Source organism: Heterodontus francisci, chromosome 4 (assembly GCF_036365525.1).
Source record: "Heterodontus francisci isolate sHetFra1 chromosome 4, sHetFra1.hap1, whole genome shotgun sequence".
NCBI classification, from domain to species: Eukaryota; Metazoa; Chordata; class Chondrichthyes; order Heterodontiformes; family Heterodontidae; genus Heterodontus; species Heterodontus francisci.
Window position 1 is genome coordinate 14811958 of NC_090374.1, and position 25132 is coordinate 14837089.

Here is a 25132-nt window from a genome sequence, read left to right on the forward strand (position 1 = left end):
CCCCAATGTAAAGGAGGATTCCCGCATAGAGAGACCTCCATCGGGGTTTCCCCTTGCTGCCAGATGGCAACACGGACTGCCAGGGCGTGTCTGACCAGCTGATGAGGGCGAGGAAGTGGAGAGTGAGCAGGAGCAGCCCGCACAGGAAACCCCTCCCCCCCAATTGGAATGACCCGGAGGGCATTTCCGATGAGCAGTTCCGGCCAAGCCCCCTCGTCACCCGCAGTGAGGGGCGTCCTGGGGGCTTCAGCTACTTATTCGGCCGTCGGTCCATCCCTGGGGCCGGCCCACCAGACAGCCAGTTTTTAAGCAGGCGGAGATCGCCCCTCTTCGGCAGCAGGACGATGACCACCCTGCGCCACGAGACGGGCATCTCCCCGGTCGCCAGGCTTTCCCCCAGGACCTGCGCGTAATCATCCCTCAGGATGTCCCAGAATGCCCTGAGGAACTCCACGGTCAGCCCGTCCAGCCCTGGGAATTTGCCCCTCGAGAGCTGGTGGAGGGCGCCAGTCAGCTCCGCCAACGTGAGCGGAGCCTCCAATCCTTTGGCGCCCTCCGGGCTGACCTGCGGCTGGTCCTCCCACAAAACTCTGCGCGCGTCCTCGCTGGACGGATCCGGAGAGAACAACGCACTGTAATAAGTACGGACCAGGAGGTCCATTCCCTCTGGATCTGTGACGGAGGATCCGTTGTCAGCCAGCAGCTCAGCGAGCTGCTTACGGACATCCCGCCATTTTTCCAGCGAGTAGAAGAAGGGTGAGGCGTTGTCCAAATCTTCCAGGATCTGGATCCTCGACCTCACGTATGCGCCTCGGGACCCTATGTGCTGCAGGTCCTCAGCGCGCCCTTCTCTTTGTACGCCTACCACAGGGCCAGGTCCGCGACGGCATGACCGAGGCGGGACTCCAAGTCGAGCACCTCCCTCTCTAGGTGCCTGATCTCGGCTTCCCGCCTCTTGGTCGACCCCTTCGCGTACTCCTGACTGAAGACGCGGATGTGAGTCTTGCCCACATCCCACCATAGCCTCAAGGAGGGGAAGCCCCCCTGCTTCCTTCTCCAGTCAGCCCAGAATCGACGGAATGAGTCCCGGAATCGCTCATCTTCCAGCAGCCGGTTGTTAAAGTGCCAGTACGCGGACCCCGTGTGAGGAGCGGAATGAACTCTGCCCACACCAGGTGGTGGTCCAAGCACTGCACCAGCCGCATGGAGGCTGCCGAGACGCGGGAGACGAGCGCCTGCAAAAAGTAGAGGCAGCCGATTCGGGACCCTCCTCCTCCAGACCTCCAGGTGAAGGCGCTGGAGTTGGGATGGAGATTCCGCCAGACGTCCACCAAGTTAAGGGAGCTGATCAGTTCCCTCAACTTCTCCACCGACGCTTCGCCGCGCTGGGGACCGCAGCGATCCTCCACCTCGAGGGTGCAGTTAAAATCCCCCCCAAGGATGATGCACTTGCCGCTATCGATGGAGCTCAAGAGAGCGGACACTTCTTCAAAGAAGCGTGTGGGTTTCCTGCAGAAAATTCACCGCATATCTCCCTTCCCTGAGGACTGAGAGATTGTGAAATCTGCGGTGAGACCCCCTGCTGCCCTTGATGTTGAGGCTGGCTATGGTTATCTTCATGTCAAAGGTACTTAAAACCCGTCACCAACACCTCACTGTGAGGAGGGAACGGAAGTTCACCTGGCCCTCCACTCCCCCAGCAACCCATCGAGGAATGCATTAAAACGGCACCTCTCAACCAGTTTCGTGCCCTCACCCTTGCCCGCTTTCTTGAGGGCGGCATGGACAGACTGGATGATCAGCTCCAGACTCGACCAACGGCCGAGGGCCAGCTGAACTTTATCGCGGCAACCCCTGCAAGCCGCGAGGAAATCCCGGAGTTCCGCCGTGGGGATGAGAGGAGACTCGGTGGGAGGCACGAGGGACTCTACCACCTCACTGGCAATGGAATCAAGGTTGTCCTCCATGCCCCAAACCGAGTCCCCATCCTCCTCCTGGTTGTCACTGCCAGCGGTCGACACACCCACCACACACTGTGGGCGGACGTCCCGGCCGCGCCAGCTGGTCCCGCCTCCGTCACGATCCCACCCACAGGATCGATGGCGGAGGAGTCCCCTCTGGGTTCTAAGATGGAACTGGAGCCTGTGGGCACCAGCGGTTCAGGACCCTGCTCCACCTCCGTCCCCAGGCCAATGAGCAGTCCAGGGGAGACGGAAGTTCCCGACTCCGGAAATCCAGCCGGTGCTGAGACCGGAGGTGAAGAGAGGAGGCCATCTCCCGCTCCGCCAGCACCCACAGGCCCAGCAGATGGGGCAGCATTTTCAGTTATAACCAGGTCTGGTGTCTCCTGGTTGTCAGTGGATTCTGGCTGGGAGGGCCGACCCTTTGGGGACTCGCCCTCCCCTCCACGCAGGCCACCGGACCCAGTGGCAGAACGGGAGGCTTCTCCAGAAGCGTCCCCAGACTCCCCCACCACAAGTAGGGCTTCAATTGCTCCCACAGGAGGGGCTGCATGTAGCGGGGCCTCCCCCTCCCCTCCATCCTGAAGAATAGGGAGCTCCTACCCAGACTTTGCAGTCTTGATGTTGGTGGTGGTAGGGGGAACCTGGGGACCCGAAACAGGAGACAGCTCCCCTCCAACAGATGGGCCCTGCACCTCAGGGCCCTGTGTTACCTCTGTGGAGGGGTGCCTTCTCCTCTTTTTCCCACTGGGGCACAGAGGCTCAGAGACCTCCATGTCATCAGAGGCCTCCGCCTCCGCACCCTTTTTTTTTTAGTTACTCTGGGCCTGAGCCCAGCCTTGGGACAGGTGGATTCCCTGGGAGCGGGCCTTGGGCTGAGCCCAGACTCAGATTGTGTCACGGCGTCCAGGGAATGAGCCTCTCAGTGTTTACTTTTCCTCCACGCCTTCCTTCCACTCGGACGGGCACTCCCCTCCCCGCCGGAGGCTGTGAAAACCACAGCCTCCGGAACCGACTAAGCGGTGTCTGTTGGATGTGTGGGGTGAGTGGGAGGAGGTGCAGTGTCGCCACCCTGGGCCGCCGAAGTGGAACTGGCGGCCGGGAGGTTGGGGCAGTTCTTATGAACATGCCCCACCCCCTTGCAGACGTGGCACCACACCCCGTCTAAGGTCCAAAAGACGTGGTAGACCGTCCCTGGAACTCCACACTGAAGTGGTCCTCCAAGACCTCCTCCCACGCCAGCTGCATAAATAGCTGGCGGCGGAAGGAGTAGACATGTCGGAGGCTGTGCTCCCGAAGACTAAGCCGGACTGGGGTGATCCCCGACCTCACCTCCCCCAGATGGTGCAGGTGGGGAAGGAGGAGCTCACTGGGAATAAAGGGCGGCACATTTGATAACATTATCCGCTGCGCAGTGGCCCCTAGAGGGTTCACCGGCAGGAAAGTCCAACCCACAGTGAGCCCTTTATTCAGGGCCAGGGGCACGGCCCGCTCGGTCTTCAGGAAGAACACAGCCTGCCCGTACATTTTTGAGGCTGCCACAATGGCTGAGGGGCCGACAACCTCGGCCATTGCCTTTACGCAGGCCTCTATAGACATTGGGGTGGGGATAGCTCTTTACCCCATGGCTCGAAGTAATGAATTTAAAAGGTGACGGGGTCACACGGGCGGCCACAGAGGCTACAGCCGCATAGGTATGAGAAGGCCCCGCCACCAGTGATGATGGGCTTGCCATGGTTCAAGAGCCAAACCCATCCCCAAATTGCAGGCAAACAAGCAAAAACAAAGAAACCAACTAGTAGGTTTGGGGAGAGGCTGAGGGAATACAGGAAAGGGGAAAGACAGGTTGCAAGCGATGACTTTGCTTTTTTTTTCTCCTTGAAGGGTGGTACTCAGAGCACTGTAAACACTCCTGGTCTTCCGGTTTTCTGGTTGTGGGAGGGGTCTTTTCCTGGGTCAGCCGAAAGCTGCCCAGGCACTAGTTAGATCCTTCTGTCTCTATAGCCAGGCAGCTTCAGCTGACTCAGGCTGGGCAATTAGGGTGGGGAGGGAGCTTCCTTGTGTATTCAGTGCAATGGCACAGATCCCTGCAGAATTGTACAGCCCCCACCCCTTGTTGTTCCGGCCTCTTCCACCTCCCACAACAGTCCAAATGAATTAAAGCCTGGTGCTCGACACCCACCTCGAAATACAGCCTTATTGCCAAAGTCTTTCCTCCTCTGCAGCAAAAGTTGTTCAAAATTTTGCAGTTCAGTCCTCAGCTCTCCCTCTACAACAGCACCTCCAGCAACTGACTGCAGCACTATCAGCTGCACCTCGTTGATGCACTCAGCACCTCCAACTGGTTAGCAGCTAACCCCGTTTTTTTTTTTCTTTTTTTTTTAGCTGCAAGACGGAGGAGTCGCTGGAGGAGGTGGAGGGTGAGAGACGCTGCCCGGAGGGGTCGGGATGGGTCGGGCGGCCCGGGATCCGGGGTAGGGAGTCACAGGGGGCGGGGGGAAGGGGATTAATGCCCCCCAACTCTTTCTGCCGCCCTCCTTTTCCCCCATTTTTTTCCCATGCGGATTCCCTATGTAAACAGGTCACGCTGCAGTTCCAGCTTACGGCCACTGGCGGCGCTGCAGTTTGAGGCCTGGATTTTTAAAAACCCACAGCCTGGGCTGAGGGGCGGCTTCAGTCTGGGAAATGCAGACCTGGTGCTGTCCCGGGCTGTATGATAGAGAATCCAGGGAGCTTTACTCTGTATCTAACCCCCGTGCTGTACCTGTCCTGGGGAGTGTTTGATGTGGACAGTGTGGAGGGAGCTTGACTCTGTATCTAACCCCCGTTTTTTTTTTTTTTCTTTTTTTTTTATATTTTATGTCGAGGGGGCCTTTATTCCTCAGGCCCCCTTTATATACACACTTATATTTTTAAAATAACTTTATTAAAACCAGATAAATAAACAAAAAAACTCAAATTAAAATGCCATTCTCGGCGTCGACGATGCACTCCAGTCCCTGCGGTGCCCACCGGTCGCGGAAGGCCTCAAGCGTACCGGCGGACACCGCATGCTCCTTTTCCAGGGACACCCAGGCGCGAACGTAACCGTGGAAGAGGGGCAGGCAAACGGGGAGGACGGACCCCCCGACGGCCCGCAACCTGGACCTGTGAATTGCCACCTTGGCCAGGCCCAGGAGCAGACCGACGAGGAGATCCTCCTCCCGGCCCAAGCCCCTCCGCACCGGGTGCCCAAAGATCAGGAGCGTGGGACTGAAGTGCAGCCAGAATTTGAGGAGCAGCCCCTTCAGATACTCAAATAGGGGCTGCAACCTCGCACACTCCATATAAATGTGGAACACGGACTCGTCCAGGCCGCAGAAAGTACAGCTGGCCTGGGAGTCCGTGAACCTACTTAAAAGCCTATTGCACGGGACTGCTCTGTGCAGCACCCTCCACCCCAGGTCCCCGATGTAAAGGGGGAAGACTCCCGCGTCGAGAGACCTCCATCGGGGTTTCCCCTCGCCGCCAGATGGCAACGCGGACCGCCAGGGCGTGTCCGGCCGGCTGACGAGGGCGAGGAAGTGGAGAGTGTGCAGGAGCAGCCCGTACAGGAAACCCCTCCGCGCCGATTGGAATGGCACGGAGGGCATTTCCTAGAGGCGGCTCGGGTTGTGCGGGACCGGCTCCCGAGGAGGGTTTCGGGGCCTGGGTCCGATGAGCAGTTCCGGCCGAGCGGGGGTCAGCTCGGCCGGGATCGCTCCGCACTCCCGAGCCCCCTCGCCATCCGCAGTGAGGGGCGTCCCGGGGGTTTCGGCTACTCCTCCGCCCGCCGGACCGTCCCCGGAGTCGGCCGCCCGGACAGCCGAGGCGCTCTCCTCCGCCGGCGGGGGAGCGCCCTGACTGGAGGCGACCATGTTCCAGACTCGGAAAAGATCCCGGTAAAAGACAGGCAACTCCCTCAGAGAGGCGCGGCTAACGGACTCCACCGGGAGCTGCGTGTCGTCTTGAAGGCAGTGACACTGGCGGAAAAAATACGTCGCCAGCGCACACCATCTGGGAGGACGCTCGACGTACAGGTATCTCTGCAGGGTCCGAAGGCGGAGAGTCGCAGCCTGGGTGCGGACGCACACCAGCGACTGACCGCCCTCCTCGATCGGGAGACTCAGGACCGCGGCAGAGACCCAGTGTTTCCTCTTGCCCCAGAAGAAATCGACGAGTTTCTACTGGATCTTGGTGGCAAATACAGGGGGCGGGGCCAAAGTGACCAACCGGTACCACAGCATGGAGGCCATCAGTTGGTTTATGACCAACGCTCGGCCCCTGTAGGAAAGCACTCGGAGCAGTCCTGTCCAGCGCCCCAGCCGAGCAGTGACTTTCGCCTCCAACTCCTGCCAGTTTGCCGGCCAGGCTTCCTCAGCGGGGCTAAGGTGGACTCCCAGATAGAGGAGGTGCGTGGTGCTCCACGCAAAAGGTGTCATCTCCTCCGGCAGGGAGTCCACCCGCCACTGACCAACCAGGAGTCCGGAACATTTCTCCCAATTGATCCTCGCGGAGGACGCGGCAGAAAAGGTCTGCTGGCAGTCGCGCATCCTCCGCAAGTCAACGGGATCTGTGATTGCGAGGAGCACGTCGTCGGCGTAAGCCGAGAGGACGACCCGCATGGCCGGCTCGCGCAGAGCCAATCCCGTCAACCTCCTGCGAAGCAGGCACAGGAAGGGCTCCACGCAGATGGTATACAATTGGCCGGACATGGGGCACCCCTGACGCACTCCTCTCCCAAATCGAAGGGGCGCCGTCAAGGACCCGTTAACTTTGACTGGACACTCTGCGGCGGCGTATAAAAGTCGGACCCGGGCCACGAAATGCGGCCCGAGTCCGAAAGCGCGCAGAGTCCCGAAAAGGTAATCGTGATCCACCCTGTCGAACGCCTTCTCCTGATCGAGGGAGAGAAAGGCGACCGACTGACCAGTCCTCTGGGAAAGATGGATCAGGTCCCGGACCAGGTGGATGTTGTCCTGGATGGACCGGCCCGGGACCGTGTAGGACTGGTCGGGGTGGATCATGTGGGCCAGCTCGGAGCCCAGGCGGGTAGACATAGCCCGGGCAAAGATCTTATAATCCGTGCTGAGGAGGGAGACCGGACGCCAGTTTTTAAGCAGGCGGAGATCGCCCCTCTTTGGCAGCAGGACGATGACCGCCCTGCGCCACGAGAGGGGCATCTCCCCGGTCGCCAGGCTTTCCCCCAGGACCCGCGCGTAATCGTCCCCCAGGACGTCCCAGAACGCCCTGAGGAACTCCACGGTCAACCCATCCAGCCCTGGGGATTTGCCCCTCGAGAGCTGGTGGAGGGCGCCGGTCAGCTCCGCCAACGTGAGCGGAGCCTCCAATCCTTCGGCGGCTCCGGGCTGACCTGCGGCAGGTCCTCCCACAAAACTCTGCGCGCATCCTCGCTGGACGGATCCGGAGAGAACAACGCACTGTAATACGTCCGGACCAGGAGGCCCATTCCCTCCGGATCCGTGATGGAGGATCCGTCGTCGGCCAGCAGCTCGACGAGCTGCTTACGGACCCCCCGCCATTTTTCCAGCGAGTAGAAGAAGGGTGAGGCGCGGTCCAAATCTTCCAGGATCTGGATCCGCGACCTCACGTACGCGCCTCGGGACCCTATGAGCTGCAGGTTCCTCAGCGCGCCCTTCTTTTTGTACGCCTGCCACAGGGCCGGGTCCGCGACGGCATGACCGAGGCGGGATTCCAAGTCGAGCACCTCCCTCTCAAGGCGCCCGATCTCGGCTTCCCGCCTCTTGGTCGACCCCCTCGCGTACTCCTGACAGAAGACGCGGATGTGAGTCTTGCCCACATCCCACCATAGCCTCAAGGAGGGGAAGCCCCCCTGCTTCCTTCTCCAGTCGGCCCAGAATCGACAGAACGAGTCCCGAAATCGCACGTCCTCCAGCAGCCGGTTGTTAAAGTGCCAGTACGCGGACCCCGCCCGCGTGTGGAGTGGAGTGAACTCCGCCCACACCAGGCGGTGGTCCGAGCACGGCACCAGCCGCATGGAGGCCGCCGAAACGCGGGAGACGTACGCCTGCGAAATGTAGAGGTGGTCGATTCGCGACCCCCCTCCTCCAGACCTCCACGTGAAGGCGCTGGAGTCAGGATGGAGATTCCGCCAGACGTCCACCAAGTTAAGGGAGCTGATCAGTCCCCTCAACTTCTCCACCGACGCTTGGCCGCGCTGGGGACCGGAGCGATCCCCCACCTCGAGGGTGCAGTTAAAATCCCCCCCGAGGATGATGCACTCGCCGCTATCGATGGAGCTCAAGAGAGCGGACACTTCTTCAAAGAAGCGCGCTTGCAACGCGCTGGGCCTGGGCGCGTACACGTTCACAAAGTGGAGCGGCACGCTACCCAGGTGAACGGCGAGGTGGAGCAAGTGGCCCGGCACTAGCTCCTTGACCCCCAAGATCTCCGGCTGAAAAGTCGGGGCCAACAAGATAGCCACCCCACTAGAAATAGGGGTGAGGTGACTCATGTAGACCCCACCCTGCCACTCCAGGAGCCAGGTGGCTTCGTCTCCCGGAACGGTGTGGGTTTCCTGCAGAAAGCTCACCGCGTATCTCCCTTCCCTAAGGACTGAGAGATTGTGAAATCTGCGGTGAGCCCCTCTGCTGCCGTTGATGTTGAGGCTGGCTATGGTTATCTTCATGTCAAAGGTACTTAAAACCCGTCACCAACACCTCACTGTGAGGAGGGAGTGGAAGTGCACCTGGCCCTCCACTCCCCCAGCAACCCATTGAGGAACACATTAAAACGGCGCCTCTCAACCAGTTTCACGTCCGCGCGCTTGCCCGCTATCTTAAGGGCGGCACGGACGGACTGGATGATCAGCGCCAGATTCGACCAACGGTCGAGGGCCAGCTGAACTTTATTGCGGCAACCTCTGCAAGCCGCGAGGAAATCCCGGAGTTCCGCCGTGGGGATGAGAGGAGATTCGGTGGGAGGCACGAGGGACTCCACCACCTCACTGGCGATGGAATCAAGATCATCCTCCGTGCCCCGCACCGAATCCCCATCCTCCTCCGGGTCGTCACCGCCAGCGGCCGACACATCCACCACACACTGTGGGGCAGACGTCCCGGCCGCGCCAGCTGGTCCCGCCTCCGTCACGATCCCACCCCCAGGATCAATGGCGGAGGAGTCCTCTCTGGGTTCTATTGTGAAACTGGAGCCTGTAGGCACCAGCGGTTCAGGACCCCCCTCCACCTCCATCACCCAGGCCAATGAGTGGTCCAGGGGAGACAGAAGTTCCGGACTCCGGGAAACCAGCCGGAGCCAAGACTGGAGGCGGCGAGAGGAGGCCATCTCCCGCTCCGCCAGCACCCACAGGCCCAGCAGATGGGGCAGCATTCTCAGTTATAACTGGGTCGGGTGTCTCCTGGTTGGTGGTGGACTCCGGCTGGGAGGCCCGACCCTCTGGGGCCTCGCCCTCCCCTTCATTCAGGGCACCCGACCCAGTAGCAGTGGCGGAATGGGCGGTTTCCCCAGGCTCCCCCACCACAAGCAGGGCCCCACTTACTCCTTCAGGAGGGGCCTCACGTACCGGGGCCATCCCCTCCCCTCCATCCTGAGGAATAGGGAGCACCTGCCCGGACTTTGCAGCCTTGGTGGTGGCGGTAGGGGGAACCTGAGGACCAGAAACAGGAGGCAGCTCCCCTCCAACAGATGGGCCCTGCACCTCAGGGCCCTGTGTTATTTCTGTGGAGGGGTGCCTTCTCCTCTTTTTCGCATTTGGGCGCGGAGACTCAGAGACCTCCATGTCATCAGAGGCCTCCGCCTCCGCACCCTTTTTTCCCTTTTTAGTCACCCTGGGCCTGAGCCCAGCCCTGGGACAGGTGGATTCCATGGGAATGGGCTTTGGGCTGAGCTCAGGCTCGGGTTGAGTCAAAGTGGCCAGGGGACGCGCCTCACGATGTTTCTTTTTTTCCCCGCGTCTTCCTTCCGCTCGGTCGGACGCTCCCCTCCCCGCCAGAGGCTGTGAAAACCACAGCCTCCGGAACCGACTGAGCGGTGTCTGTTGGATGTGTGGGGGGAGTGGGAGGAGGTGCTGTGGAACCACTCTGGGCCGCCGAGGTGGAGCTGGCGGCCGGGAGGTTGGGGCAGTTCTTACGAACATGCCCCACCCCCTTGCAGACGTGGCACCGCGCCCCGTCCGAGGTCCAAAAGACGCGGTAGGCTGTCCCCTGGAACTCCACATTAAATTGGCCCTCCGTGTCCTCCTCCCATGCCAGCTGCATAAATAACTGGCGGCGGAAGGAGTAGACATGTTGGAGGCTGTGCTCCCGAAGACCAAGCCGGACTGGGGTGATCCCCGACCTCACCTCCCCCAGATGGTGCAGGTGGGGGAGGAGGAGCTCACTGGGAATGAAGGGTGGGACGTTGGACAACATTATCCGATGCGCAGTGGCCCCCAGAGGGTCCACTGGCAGGAAGGTCCCCCCCACAGTGAGCCCTTTACTCAGGGCCAGGGACACCGCCCGCTCGGTCTTCAAAAAGAACACAGCCTTCCCATACATCTTTGAGGCCGCAACAATGGCCGAGGGGCCGACAACCACGGCCATTGCCTTAACGCAGGCCTCAATAGACATGTTGGGGTGGGGATAGCTCTTCACCCCATGGCTGCATGTCAATAATTTAAAGGGTGACGGGGCCACGTGGGCAGCCACAGAAGCTGCAGCTGCGTAGATAGTAGAGGGCCCCGCCACCGGTGATGAAGGGCTTGCCATGGGTCTAAGAGCTAAACCCACCCCAAATTGTGGACTTGCACACTAAATAACAGCGACTCACAGAAAAATTTGAAAAGACAAACAAACAAACAACAGGTTAGTGGAGAGGCTGAGGTAAGAGAGGAGAGGCAAAGGCAGGCTGGAAGGGATGACTTGCTTTCTGGAGGTGGTGCTCACAGTACACTTAAAACAAACAGTCTTTGAAGTTGGTCTTCCGGTCCTCTGGTTGGGGGAGTCGTCTTCACCTGGGTCAGCTGAAGCTGCCCAGGCACTATCTATCCCCTTCCGTCTGTTTAGCTGGGCAGCTTCAGCTGACCCAGGCTTGGCAATTGGGGTGGGGAGGGAGCTTTCCTGTGTGCTTTTGCAGCAGCACAGATTCCTGCTGAATTGGCAGCCCCACCCCTTGTTGTTCCAGCCACTTGTTCCTCCCCCAACAGTCCAAAGTAAATTACTGGTGTTCAGCACCCACCTCCAGACAAAGCCTTGTTTCCAAAAAATGTCCCTTTCTTCTCTTTAATGGAGACTGTTGTTGGAGTTTTCCTCTGCTTGTTGGTAGCTGCTCTCCCTTGCTCAGTGCAGCTCCTCTCTCCACCTCTGCAACCTCCAACTGCCACCAGCACTCTCAGCTGCACCTCGTTGAGGCTCTCAACACTCAGGTTCCCAAATCAGAGAGCAGCCAATCCCAGTGCTGTCCCTGTCCTGGAAGTGTTTGATGGGACAGTGTAGTGGGGGCTCTACTCTGTATCTAATGCGTGCTGTACCTGTGATGGGAGTGCTTAATGGGATAGAGTAGAGGAGATTTATTCTATTTTTTGATGAGGTAAGAGAGACAGTTGATGAGGTTTGTGCGATTGATGCGGTGCACGTGGATTTCCAAAAGGCATTTGCTAAAGTGCCGCATAACAAGCTTGTCAGCAATGTCAGAACCTACGGAATAAAAGGGACAGGAGCAGCATGGATACAAAATTGGCGGAGTGAGAGGAAACAGAGAGTAGTGATGAACGGTTGTTTTTTCAGACTGGAGGAAGACATTCTCAAGGGGTCAGTGTTGGAACCCCATCTTTTCCTGATATATATTAATGACATCGATGTGGGGGCACAATTTCAATATTTGTGGATGACACAAAACTTGCAATTTCTGTGCTGCAGTAATTAGAAGATGTAGTCAGCAGGGCAGCTGCTTAACTGGAACATTCTCACAGCTGTTAAGCTGGAAAAACCCTTCTCTGGCTGTTCTGCCCCTCTCACTCTCTCACCCCTTTTAAGGTAGAAACTTGTCAGGTTGGGGTGTCAGTCAGGTGACTAAGGCCTCTCTCCTCTGGGATGATTCATACTATGTTCCAGGATATGGGAAGCGTTGTTCTATGAAGGTATATAAATGTTGTCTATTCTGATGAAAAGATGTGACTTCATACCTATGGCTGCAGAGTCAGTCTGTCTACAATAATCTTTGTTACCTCCATTCCTGAAGATTGGAGGGGGTGCATGGAATGGGGTGTTTTTCAATTCAAATTCCCTAACGTTAATTCAGATGTGGATAATGGGTTTCATCTTGAACAGACAGAAATGTTTATTGACAGCGCAGGAGGGGGTCACCTGACTTCTTCAATTTTGTCTGTGGCATAAATGTGCCCATTTGTAGTTCAGATCAGCAGTTTGCTTTTATGTCATAATTCCTCCCGTTCATTTCATATTTCATCACCGTTCCCTTTGTGAGCAACACTAATGTATTCTGTGTAATTTACCATCATCTTTGCACTGGAAATGAAGAAACACTTTGATCAACTTCTGTATTTTGGAGTTAAGAGACACGAAGCAGCGAGTGAGAAGGACGAAACACCGGAGAGTTTGGTGATGAGGTTTCTCTACGTTTGGCTTTCTGCAGTCCTGCTCTCGGTCTCGGTGCGGGGTTACAGTAGGTGCTTTCCAACAACTGTTCAAATTCATTTTGTTAGCCAATTGCCATTTTTATCATTTCACTACAGGGTCGCGATTGGGAGAAAGTCCAGGGGAGCGACAGTCAGAGTCAGAGAAACGGGGAGGGGTGGAGTGAGTATCAAGTTTCCAGCTGGACACAGGGATATCATAATTAACCACTGTATGGCTCAGGGAATTAGGTGTTTTTAGAAATGATAAATGATGCCAAGGAGAAACTGCAGAAAAGACTTCCTAGAATGGTGCAAAGGATGAGGAATCAGTTAAGTGGAGTGTTACAGACAGGTGGTAAGTGGTGTGGTGGCTTCCACTTTTCACCTCTCAACTAACCGCAGTCATGTTTTGTTAAAAATGGTGCCTTAGTCCCTGAGGTTTTATTGCAGGTTAAAAATGAAGATAACGTAAAAGTTATCTCTCTGGAGAGAGAGGGGCAGAGCAGCCTGAGAAAGTCTTTTTCAGCAGAACAGCTGTGAGAATCCTTGGAATACTATACAAAACTTCACTACTCCTGTAATCAAATCCTCTTGCAATAAAGGCTAACCTACCATTAGCCTTCTTAATAAAAGCAAAATACTGCGGATGCTGGAAATCTGAAATAAAAACTAGAAATGCTGGAAATATTCAGCAGGTCTGGCAGCATCTGTGGAAAGAGAAGCAGAATTAAGGTTTCAGGTCAGTGACCCTTCATCAGAACTGGCAGATATTAGAAATGTAAACCGTTACAAGCAAGTAAAGCGGGGGTGGGGCAAGAGACAACAAAGGAGAAGGTGTAGATAGGACAAGGTCACCAAATAGCTGACCAAAAGGTCACGGAGCAAAGATTTGTTAATGGTGCATTGAAAGACAAAGCTTTAGTACAGAAAGGGTGTTAACGGACTGAAAATTGAACAGCCACAAGTACAAACATGAAAAAAAAAGTGGGTATGCAAACTGAGAAAACTAAGATGAAATAAAATAAAATAAACACAAAAGAATATATATTAAAAAAAATAAAAAATAAAAAAATAACTAAAAATAAAAGTAAAATGGAGGGCCCGTCATGCTCTGAAATTATTGAACTCAATGTTCAGTCCGGCAGCCTGTAGTGTGCCTATTCGGTAGATGAGATGCTGTTCCTCGAGCTTGCGTTGATGTTCACTGGAACACTGCAGCAATCCCAGGACAGAGATGCGAGCATGAAAGCAGGGGTATGTGTTGAAATGGCAAGCAACCAGAAGCTTGGGGTCCTGCTTGTAGACTGAGCGGAGGTGTTCTGCAAAGCGGTCACCCAGTCTGCGTTTGGTCTCCACAATGTAGAGGAGACCACATTGTGAGCAGCGAATACAGTATACTACGTTGAAAGAAGTACAAGTAAATCGCTGCTTCAACTGAAAGGAGAGTTTGGGGCGTGGGATAGTGAGGAGAGAGGAGGTAAATGGGCAGGTATTACACCTCCTGCGATTGCAGGGGAAGGTGCCGTGGAAAGAGGATGAGGGGGTGAGGGTAATGGAGGAGTGGACCAGGGTGTCACGGAGGGAACGATCCCTTCGGAATGCTGATGGGGAAGGGAGGGGAAATGCGGTTGGTAGTGGCATCACGCTGAAAGTGGCGGAAATGGGGGAGGGTGATCCTTTGGATATGGAGGCTGATGGGGTGGAAAGTGAAGACAAGGGGAACCCTGTCACGGTTCTGGGAGGGAGGGGAAGGGGTGAGGGTAGAGGTGCAGGAAATGGGCCGGACACGGTTGAGGGCCCTGTTAACCACAGTGGGGGGGATTCCTCGGTTGAGGAAAAAGGTCATATCAGTAGCACCGTCATGGAAGGTAGCATCATCAGAGCAGATGCGTCGGAGACGGAGAAACTGGGAGAATAGAATGGAGTCTTTACAGGAGGCAGGGTGTGAAGAAGTGTAGTCGAGGTAGCTGTGGGAGCTGTGGGAGCCCAGCCTCCACAAGAAGCCAAGTTTGCAGTCCAATAATGTTTTAGAAATAGTTTGTGTGTCACTTCAAAATAGTCTGGAGAAAATGTCATTAAATGGAGAGTTTTAAGCATGGGTTTATAATGGATATTAGTAGACAGCCTATCCCCAGTGATGGAGACAGAGAAGTCGAGGAAGGGAAGGGAAGTGTTGGAGATGGACCATGTAAAGGTGAGAGAAGGGTGGAAATTAGAAGCAAAGTTGATAAAGTTTTCCAGTTCGGGGCGGGAGCAGGAAACGGCACCGATACAGTCATCAATGTACTGGAAAAAGATTTGGGGAAGGAGGCCTAAATAGGACTGGAAGAAGGAATATTCGACATATCCCATAAAAAGACAGGCATAACTAGGACCCATGCGGGTACCCATAATGGTGCCCTGCTGACGACATCTTCCAACAACTTCAGAAGAGAAATTTCAAGGTGATTTTGGGATTCCCCATCAGTGAAACTAAACCAGGAATTTCCCAATTGACTTTGGATAGAGGCTTAACCAAAAGGAGCCTGCAACACTTCATCCTGTTGTTTTAAAACAGTTCCTGAAATGGTTGCAACCTTTAAACCTTTAACCGGTAAAACCCACACATTCCCAGGAAATGCATTATTTCCCTCTGAGTTTTGGGAATGGGGAAATCTACCAGGCCTTGCACTTTTCCTGCCCTTGACAACACCTGACCTTGGCCTAGAATGTGACCTAAATAGCTTACTTTAGCCTTAGTGAACTTGCTCCTTGCTAAATTGGCCTCCAGGTGAGCTGTCAGTAAACCCTTCAAGAGTTCCCTTAAATGGTTCAGGTAGTCTTCCCAAGTATCACTGTAAACTAATAGGTCATCCAATTAGATGACACAGTTGTTTAAACCAGCTACCGCCTGGTTCATGAGTCTTTGGAAAGTTGCTGGGGTGTTCTTTGTATAAGGCATCTTTGTACATTGGTATAAGGCATCGGGGTGAGAAATTCTGAAATTTCTCTTGCTTGGGTGGTCCTGGGGACTTGCCAATATCCTTTCAATAAGTCAATTTTACTAATGTAGGTGAAGCTTCCTACTCAGTTAATGCAGTCCTCAATACGGGGGATTGGATAGGAATCTGTTCTTGTTACTGATTGACTTTGCTGTAGTCATTGCAAAGTCTGGTTGATCCATCTGGTTTGGTTGCCAATACAATAGGGGAGCTCCAGCTGCTTTGGCTGAGTTCAATTAAATCCAGCATTTATTTGATTTCTGTGATGACCTGAGCCAGTTTGTCAGGGGTCAGTCTGCATGGGTTCTGTTTTATTGGTGGTGTCTCTCCTCCATCTACATCGTGTATTGTTAAAGATGTGCAACCCGGTTTGTCCCTGCAAATTTCCTCGAACTCCCTTAGCAGTGTTGCTAGGTCCTGTCTCTGCTGGTCAGAGAGATAGTTGAATATGGTGCCTAGTCTGCTTAATATTTCTGTATTTTCCAATTTTATTGTGGGGGCTTCGATTTGAGAATTTTCTGGATTTTCTTCCTCGCCTAGTTTGTCTTCACTAGTGCTGTCTTTCTCTATTGCTCTTACTGTTTGGCATACACTTACTGGCCTATCTGGTTCCTGGCTGTGGTATTATTTTAGCATATTGACGTAGCAGAGTCTTTTCTTTTTTCTCTGGTCTGGGGTATTAATTAAGTAATTCATGTCACTGACCTTGTTCCTAGACTGTATGGGCCACTGAATCTGGATTTTAGAGGTTCGCCTTGCAATGGTAACAGTACCAGAAGCTGATCCCCTGGTTTAAATTCACGGGCTGCGTTTTTTTTTTGCCTGCCTGCCTTTTCATGGTCTGAGATTCTTTCAGGTGTTATTTTCTTACAGCACCGACTTTAAAAAGTCTCTCTCGAAAAGTGGACACGAAATGTAGTAGTGAGGTTTCCTCCCTATGATTCAGGAATTTTTCTTGAACCAGTTTCAGCGGGCCTCAAAACCCAATTCAAATGGGCTGAAGTCTGTGGATTCATTTGGTGGATCTTTGGTAACAATCGGCAAAAAGAAAATTTCTTTATCCCAGTCATGGGGGCAATCACAGCACAATGCCCTGATCATGGTTTTCAGGGATTGATAGTATCGTTCCAGAACCCCTGGAGACTGTGGGCGGTATGCTGAAGATTTCAACTGTTCGATACCAAGGTTGTGCACTTGGAATGTTGGGGAAATTAGTTCCTTGGCTGGACTGAATTTCTTTGGGCAAGCTGTATCATGTGAAAAATGGTGTCAGACCCTCAACTCGAGCTCTGGAAGTAATTTTTCTTAAGGGTATGTCTTCTGGGTGGCCATATCCATGATGCTTTGAAGGTATTGGTAACCTGTCCGAGTTTTAGTCAGTGGTCCCACACATTCAACCAGAAGTCTGCTGAAGGGTTCCTCAAAAGCAGGGGTAGGGATTATTAGAGTAGGTTTGATTGTGGGTTTGGTTTCCCAGCAAGTATGGCAGGTCTTGCAAAATTTAACCACCTCCTTGTGGATTTGAGGCCAGTAAAAATGTTGGGTCTTTCTGATAGCCACGTGCCCAGTGTTATGACTGAAGCGGGAGGAGTGCACTGTTAATTCAGTCCCACTTCTCCATAGGTCACAACATATATGTAAATTTTCCCACTTACCGAAGCCATCAATCAGATACTCGATGTTTCCCCTAGAATAAAGCACACCAACCAGGTTTCTTTAATAAACAACTAAATTATCTTTTTATTCTAAACCAAGTCTTAATCAATAATGAAGTAAAATGTACGCACAAATGGAAATATTAAAGCCCCTTATTTCATCCTAGCCCTCACGCATACACATACATACACAACTGGTTAACCGGCAAAAAAAAGGATTTTTGTTTACAGCTGTTACAAAGAAATAAGAGGAATAAAAAAAAAGTTTGACTGAAAAGAAGGTATGGATGTCCTTTGCTTTGGCGAGGTGTCCCAAAGGGGAATAGGCAGCTGTCAATGGAATCTTCCTGGAACAGTTTTTTCCAGGTGATATTCATGATTAGTCTGGGTAGGCATTCAAAGAGATGCAGCTACAGAAGGCTTCACATAGGTCTTGCATCAGGTGTGCAGCAACAAAGGTTTCAATTCTCACACGTTTGATGCAAAGTTCCTTTAAAGATGCAAGGTTTCTGCAAACATGCCGGATTTCTTCAAATACAGGAGGCAACACTTGACACAGGGTTTGCTTTTCAAGAGAAAGATGGGCTGCTTGATCTTCTGCTCTCCTGGCAGGTCAATAAGCAAACTCCAACTGACTGTTTTTAACAGATCAAAATGAAACTAAAACCTTTTCACAAACAAGCCTTGTGACAACCATAAATATTGAATTGTCATTTCCTTGTAAATAGCTCTTCAGGTCAAAACACAAGCCCTGCTATGTTTACTTGAAATCACATGTTTTCCAGTACTTGTTTACTCGCTGAAACCAAGAACCTTCTTTTGATCTTCCTTTTTTTTAAAACAACCACAAAGTTCAGCCTCTTCATGATTCCAGATGAATCAGTGTCCACAATCCAACTATAATTTCTTAAAATATATTGTACAAAGAAAAATAGAAGCACTCACGTAACACCAGCCATAGGGATTTCATGGACAATCCTCAGAATCTCCCTACAATGTTTAGGCGGAGTACAATTTGGTGAACCACTGTCAACCCCTCCTCTGTAGGTCACTGCGGAGGTCTCCATTTTCTTATTATTAATCCATTTTGAAGTAATAACATTCAGGCATCTTCTCAGCCTCTGCATCAGAACAGGCTGTCTGCTCTATTCTTTTTTAACTCAGGGTCTGCCTGCTGGGCTTTAATTGAAGATTTACTGTATACTTCCTTCTCTTTCCCCAAGTCTCCAAAAATTTTCAGCCAGTCAGGCCTCAGGCCTGACTTTGTGGTTCAGCTTGCTCTGTTGGATCTTTTTTAGCCATGTACCTAGTTCCCATACAGTCAGGGAATATTCCATAGATTGGAGTAAGGGGCGCACGGAAAGAAGACTTTGCCGCGTGAGACGTAGTCAGAGTGTGAAGCTGGGAATTTGACTCGTGGGAATTCGGTGCAGAGGGGAAAAGAGGTGCTTCTTTTTCACCCTCCAGTAGCTGTCGAAGAAGCAAGTTGCTTCCCAGAAATAGAGGGGAACCTTGAGATAGCAGCGAGGGTTTGAAAAGTTACGATGGTGAGTCTGTGGGTTCAGAGCTTTCCAAAGAAAATTGGTGTATGACATTACAGCAAAGAAGGAAAGTGATTGGTTGGTGAACATTTTCTTTTTTTTTCTTATATGAACTAAGGAATTTTAATTGGGTTTAGTCTAACATTATCTTCTGAGACTCAGGTAATTTATTAGTGAGGTTTCATTAGTAGTAAGCTTTACTGGCAGTAGTAAAGCTTATCAGTAGTGGTGGGGCTTAGTAGTAGTGGGGTTTATTAATTCTAAACTAAGAAAAATAAATTACTTAACACATAATAAAGCTGGCAGGGCAAGTGATGTTCCGGCTGCAGTATGTGGGAACTGGTGGACGCTGGCGTGATCCACGGTAAACGTGTCTTCAGTAAGTATATGCAGTGTGAGGAGTTTCGGCTCAGAGTCAATGAGCTGGAGGCCGAAGGCCGTCACACACCGCTGAGGATAGCGTCTTCTGATGTCAGTGGTCAGGGACAGGAGGGACTGTGAGTGAGGCAAGTAAGGGGATCGAGAAGGCAGAAGTGGAGGAGCCTCAGCCCTTGCAATTGTCCAACAGGTTTGAGGTTCTTTCAGCTTGTATGGATGAAAGCGAGGACTGCAGATGAGCAAACTGACTATGGCACCATGGTACAGAAAGAAATTCAAGTGGAGGGAGTAAGGAGAAATGTGGCGGGAGTAGGAGATAGTGTAGTAAGGGGGATAGACAAAGTTCTCAGCGGCCAAGAGCGAGAGTCCAGAAGGCTGTGTTGCCTGCCCGGTGCCAGGGTTCGGGACATCTGCTCGGGTCTGAAGAGAAACTTGCAGTGGGAGGGGGAGGATCCAGTTGTCGTAGTCCATGGGTAACAACGACATAGATAGGACTATGAAAGAGGTTCTACCTAAGGAGTATGAGCAGCTGGGGGCTAAATTATAAAGTAGACCCTCAAAGGCAATAATCTCTGGATCATTAACTGAGCTATGAGCAAATTGTTAGAGGGTAAATTAGATTAGAGGGTTAAATGTATGATTCAGAGTCCGGTGTGGTAGATATTCGTTTTGATTCATTGGGCACTGGCACCAGTACTGGGGAAAGTGAGAGCTCTTATCATTGGGACGTTCTTCACCTGAACCATGCTGGGACCAGTTTTGTGGCGAGTCGTATAACTAGGGTGGTAGAGAGGATTTTAAACTAAATAGTGGGGGTGATGGGATCAACTGAGAGAAGATTAGATAATTTAAAGAGAGAGGAGAAGGCAAGAGAGCAAGTTAGTAATAAAGGAATTGATCATCTAAGTGTGGCAGAAAGGGACAGAGCGTAAGAGTGCACCAACAGATAAGGCCAGAGGTTGTGAATATAATAAAAAGACAGAACTAAAGGCACTCTATCTGAATGCACACAGCATTCACAACAAAGTAGATGAATTGACAGCACAAATAGAAGTAAATAGATATGATCTGATTGCCATTATGGAGACATGGCTGCAGGGTGATCAAGGCTGGGAATTGAATGTTCAAGGGTATTAGACACTTCAGAAGGATAGGCAAAAAGGAAAAGGAGGTGGGGTAGCACTGTTAATAAAGGATGAGATCAGTACGTTAATGAGAGAGGATCTTAGAGTGAAAGATCAAGATGTAGAATCAGTTTGGTGAGAGCTAACTAACAGAAGGGACAGCAAACATTGGTAGGAGCATATAATAAGAGTAATGCAGTAATCATGGGGAATTTATTCTACATACTGTTGGGGTAAACCTAATTAGCATTAATGTTATGAAGGACAAAATCCTGGAATGTATATGAGATGGTTTTTTAGAACAGTATGTTGAGGAACGAACTAGAAGACGGGCTATTTTGGATCTCAATGTGCAATGAGAAAGCGTTGATTAATAATCTCATTATAAATGAATTCTAGGAAAGAGTGACCATAATATCGTAGAATTTTACTTTAAGTTTGAAAGTGATGTCGTTCAACTGAAATTAGGGTTAAATCTAAACAAAGGAAACTACAAAGGTATGAGGGGCATGTTGGTTGGGAAGATACATTAAAAGGTATGATGGTAGACAGACAATGGGCAGCATTTAAAGAATTAATACATGGTTTACAACAAATTTACATTCCTTTGAGACAAAAAAAGCCCAACAGGAAAGGTGATCCAACAATGCATAAATAGAGGAGTTAAATATTATGTTAGATCAAAGGAAGAGGCTTACAAAGTTGCCAAAAAAGTAGTAAGCCTGAGGATTGGGAGCAGTTTAGAATTCAGCAATGGAGGAGCAAGAAACTGATAAAGAAGTAGAAAATAAAATATGAAAGTAAACTAGTGAGAAATATAAAAACGGACTGTAAAAGCTTCTATAGGTATGTAAAAAGGAAAAGATTAGCAAAGACAAACGTGGGCCCATTACAGGCAAAGATAGGGGAATTTATAATGGGGAATAGGAAATGGCAGAGAAACTAAACAAATACTTTGTGTCTGTCTTAACAGAGAAAGATACAAAAAAATTGCCAAAAAACTAAAGAACCAAGGGACGAGCAGGAATGAGGTACTGAACAAAATTAGTATTAGTTAAAAAAAAGTAGTACCGAATAAATTAATGGGAGTGAAAATTTATAAATCCCCTAGACTTGATGATCTATATCCCAAAGTGTTGAAAGAGGTGGTTGTAGAGATAATGCGTGGTGATCATCTTCCAAAATTCTATAGATTTTCGAATGGTTTCTGGAGATTGAAAGGTAGCAAATGTAACCCCACTATTTAAGAAAGGAGGGAGAGAAAACTGGGGAACTACAGACCTGTAAGTCTGACATCAGTAGTAGGGGAAATGCTAAAATCTACTTTAAAGGATGTTACAACTGGACACTTAGAAAATGATGGTAGGATTGAGCAGAGTCAACATGGATTTATGAAAGGGAAATCATGTTTGACAAACCTGTTAGAGTTTTTTGAGGATATAACTTGCAGAATAGATAAGGGGAAACCAGTGGATGTGATATATTTGGATTTTCAGAAGGCATTCAATAAGGTCCCACATAGGAGATTCGTAAGCAAAATTAGAACACATGGGATTAGGGGTAATATACTGGCATAGATTGAAAATTGATTAATGGACAGAAAATGGAGAGTAGGAATAAACAGGCCATGACTAGCTGGGTACTGCAAGAATCATCACAATATATATCAATGATTTGGACATGGGCACCAAATATAATATTTTCAAGTTTGCTGATGGCACAAAACTAGTTGCTCTTATGATCCTGTTGTTTTTTGGGGGGAAAATATGTGGTGTGCCTTTGAGATGCCAAAAGATCTGAACTGCTTTAAGAACAAGCAAGCCTCAGGAGTTACCAAGAAGGTGCATTTTGGTTGCCCGTGGATACAACCATGTGGAGAGAGAGCCAACCAGGTTCCAAGGGTGCATCCTGGTTGCCTTGGATATAACCACTCGGAGATTGAGGGTCGGTATACAATGCTACGATTGACTTTTAAAGTGGCTTTTTATTTGAGACAGATTGTTCTAACCGACAGACAGCTGGGCCAGCATGAACTGACCAGAGATCTCTGTTAATTTAAACTGAAGAAAGTAAATTTAGACTATTTTACCCCCCCCCCACCCCCTCAAAATTCTAAAAGTTAAGCCACATTGATTTCTTTGAAAGTGGTAGCAAACTGTTGCTGTGTTCATCGCTGGACAAGAAGAACAACACTTCAACTGCTGAACTAGACTAGTGATTGTCCTACTGTTGGAGAACCTTCCCCCCCACCATCCCCCATCAGACAACTGCGAAGACTTCGAGCAACATTGGATAGTTTCTACATTGGGAAGATTCCATTTCGACAGGAGTGTAAATCTGCAAGGACTTTGTTACTTCTATTTTTAACTGTTGTTTTATCTTAATAGTGTTTAAGAATTTAGTTTTTCTAATAAACAGTTAATTTGTTGATCTAAAGACACCTGGTTTAGTTCATACCATTCAGGGGTTAATAGATGGTTCAATTCGCCTGTGATTTTCCTTAGTTTGGAAAGTTTAAAGTTAGGCAATCTGTGGAGTGACAGGTCTCAATTGACAGTGCATTGCTCCCACCGCAATTAGAATTGTATATTTTTATTAGGGGCTTTGTCTTGAGCGGTCATGTCGTAACATATTAATTGGGGGCTCGCTCATGATTGAATCTTATTTTAATTAAATGGCTCACATCTGGGGTCAGAATGAGACTAATTTGGAGGGTTTGCAATTGGAATCATATTAATTACTCATTTCTGGGATAACATATTTAAATTGGGGTCAATTGGAAACTCAATTGTTGGGATCTAATGTAACGCCAATTACAAAGAAATAAAGAACCAGATCTCTTGTATAATAAGGTAAAGTCTATACCATTATAATGGCATTAATGGTTGCAGCAGAGTTTTTGGGAAAGCAGAATGTTTCCCTGAGTGACTTGATAACTTTAACTCAGAATAAATTAAAAGAATTGGCAGCAAAATTGGGGTTAGAATTGAAATTAGGTGCCAAAAAAGCAGAGATAATTGACATAATAGTCCAACATCTGGAATTAGGAGAAGAAGATGATGAAGGAGAATATGAGGAACAAGAAAGCAATAGTTCAGAGAGTGATGCAGTGGTATTGGCTAGGATTCAGTTAGAAATGAAAAAACTTGAGGATGAAAGGGAATTAAGAAAACTTGAATTGTAAAAAGAGGAAAGAGAAAAAGAAAAAGCAATAGTAATAAGTAAACTTGAACAAGAGAAAGAAACAACAAAAGACTTAAGCTTGAATTCCAGAAAGAGGATGGGAGAAAGAGTGGGAATTTAAATTAAAAGAGATGGAACTAAAACAAAGGGATGGTCTTGAATCCAGAGAAAGTTCAGGTCAGGAAGAATCTGAATTTAGCTCAGGACCCAGCGAAAAGCTGTTTAAATTTATACAGTCTCTTCCTACATTTGAGGAAAGGGATGTAGAGGCAGTTTTCATATCTTTCGTAAAAATAGCCAAACAGATGAAATGTCCGAAAGAAAGCTGGACACTGCTTATGCAGGGCAGGTTGGTAGGCAGAGCTCATGAAGTTTATGCCATGCTTCCTGAAGAGGCTTCTGCAGATTATGAGATGGCAAAAAAGGCTATTCTCACTGTGTATGAGTTAGTCCCTGATGCTTACGGTCAGAAGTTTAGGAACTTACGGAGATTGACTGGGCAGACATATTTAGAATTTGAGAGGATGAAGCAAATTATTTTTGACCATTGGATACAGGCATTAAAGATAGAAACCACATATGAGAACCTTTGAGAATTGATTCTCTTAGAAGACTTTAAAAATGCCATTCCTTCAGTAGTGGGAACTCATATAGATAACCTGAAAGTTTTGAAAGCTAGGCAAGCAGCAGAAATTGCTGATGATTTTGAGCTTGTGAATAAGCCAACCTCTTTTGTCCGTCACCCCCATAAACCTGAGAAGGATAGAAATTGGGAGAGTGAAAGGAAAGCAAGTAGCCGGGGACAAGAAGGAACAGCTGGGAATGCCTCAGGATCACCTCCTCAGGTCAGAAAGGAAGGTGCTGAGGATAGAAGTGAGGTTCGCAAGCCAATGTGTTATCATTGTAACAAAACGGGCCATGTTCGTTCAGAGTGCTGGAAATAGTGAGGTAAACCCATAAGATCTGTTGGGGTATGCAAAGTTAGTGCACAGGAAAAGACTCCGACTGAGAGTATAGCAGACCAGGCTATAGCTTTGATGACAGCTATGAAACCAGATATTAGAACGAAAAGAGTGTAGAGGTTAAGAATAAAATACCTGAGAGTTACAATGAATTTCTGTCAAAGGGGTGAGTAACTCCTGTAAGTGAGACAGGAAAACCTATCATTATACTCAGCGACACAGGAGCAACCTAATCGCTCTTGCTAGAGAAAGATATAAGGGTTCCACCAGAGAGTGCCTTGAACCCTAAAGTTTTACTTAATGGAATTGGCGGGGTGTATATACGCATATCTTTGTATAAAGTATGCCTAGAGAGTGACTTAATATCTGAGATAGTTACTGTAGGTGTTGTCCATAGTTTACCAGTGAAGGGAACTGATCTACTCCGAGGAAATGATTTCTGGATCAACAGTATCAGTGTCTCCTAAAGTTACAGAGAAACCAAGTGAAATTAAGGAAATGGAGCAATTACTGGAACAATTTTTCGTGGATATTTCCTGCGTGTATAGTTACCCGAGCAATGGCTAAACAGGATCCATTGTTGGAGGTAAAAGGGGCACCACAAATAGATAGCCAAGTATCTGAAACCCTTATTTGGGGATTTAGATAATCCAAATGAGTTGTTTAACAGATCGTCTATCATTGCAGCACAGCAAGCTGATCCAGAGATATACC

The 25132-nt window shown here is 50.0% G+C and overlaps 1 protein-coding gene across 1 annotated transcript in view; it reads left to right on the top strand.

Annotated features, from left to right (window-relative positions):
- The first annotated feature begins 12490 nt into the window (after positions 1–12490).
- LOC137368779 (sialic acid-binding Ig-like lectin 15) overlaps positions 12491–25132 on the top strand; it is a 54587-nt gene continuing 41945 nt past the window's right edge. Inside the window, exon 1 of the mRNA XM_068028982.1 lies at positions 12491–12641. Coding sequence (XP_067885083.1) covers positions 12491–12641 — 151 coding nt within the window. The remainder of the gene's footprint in view (positions 12642–25132) is intronic.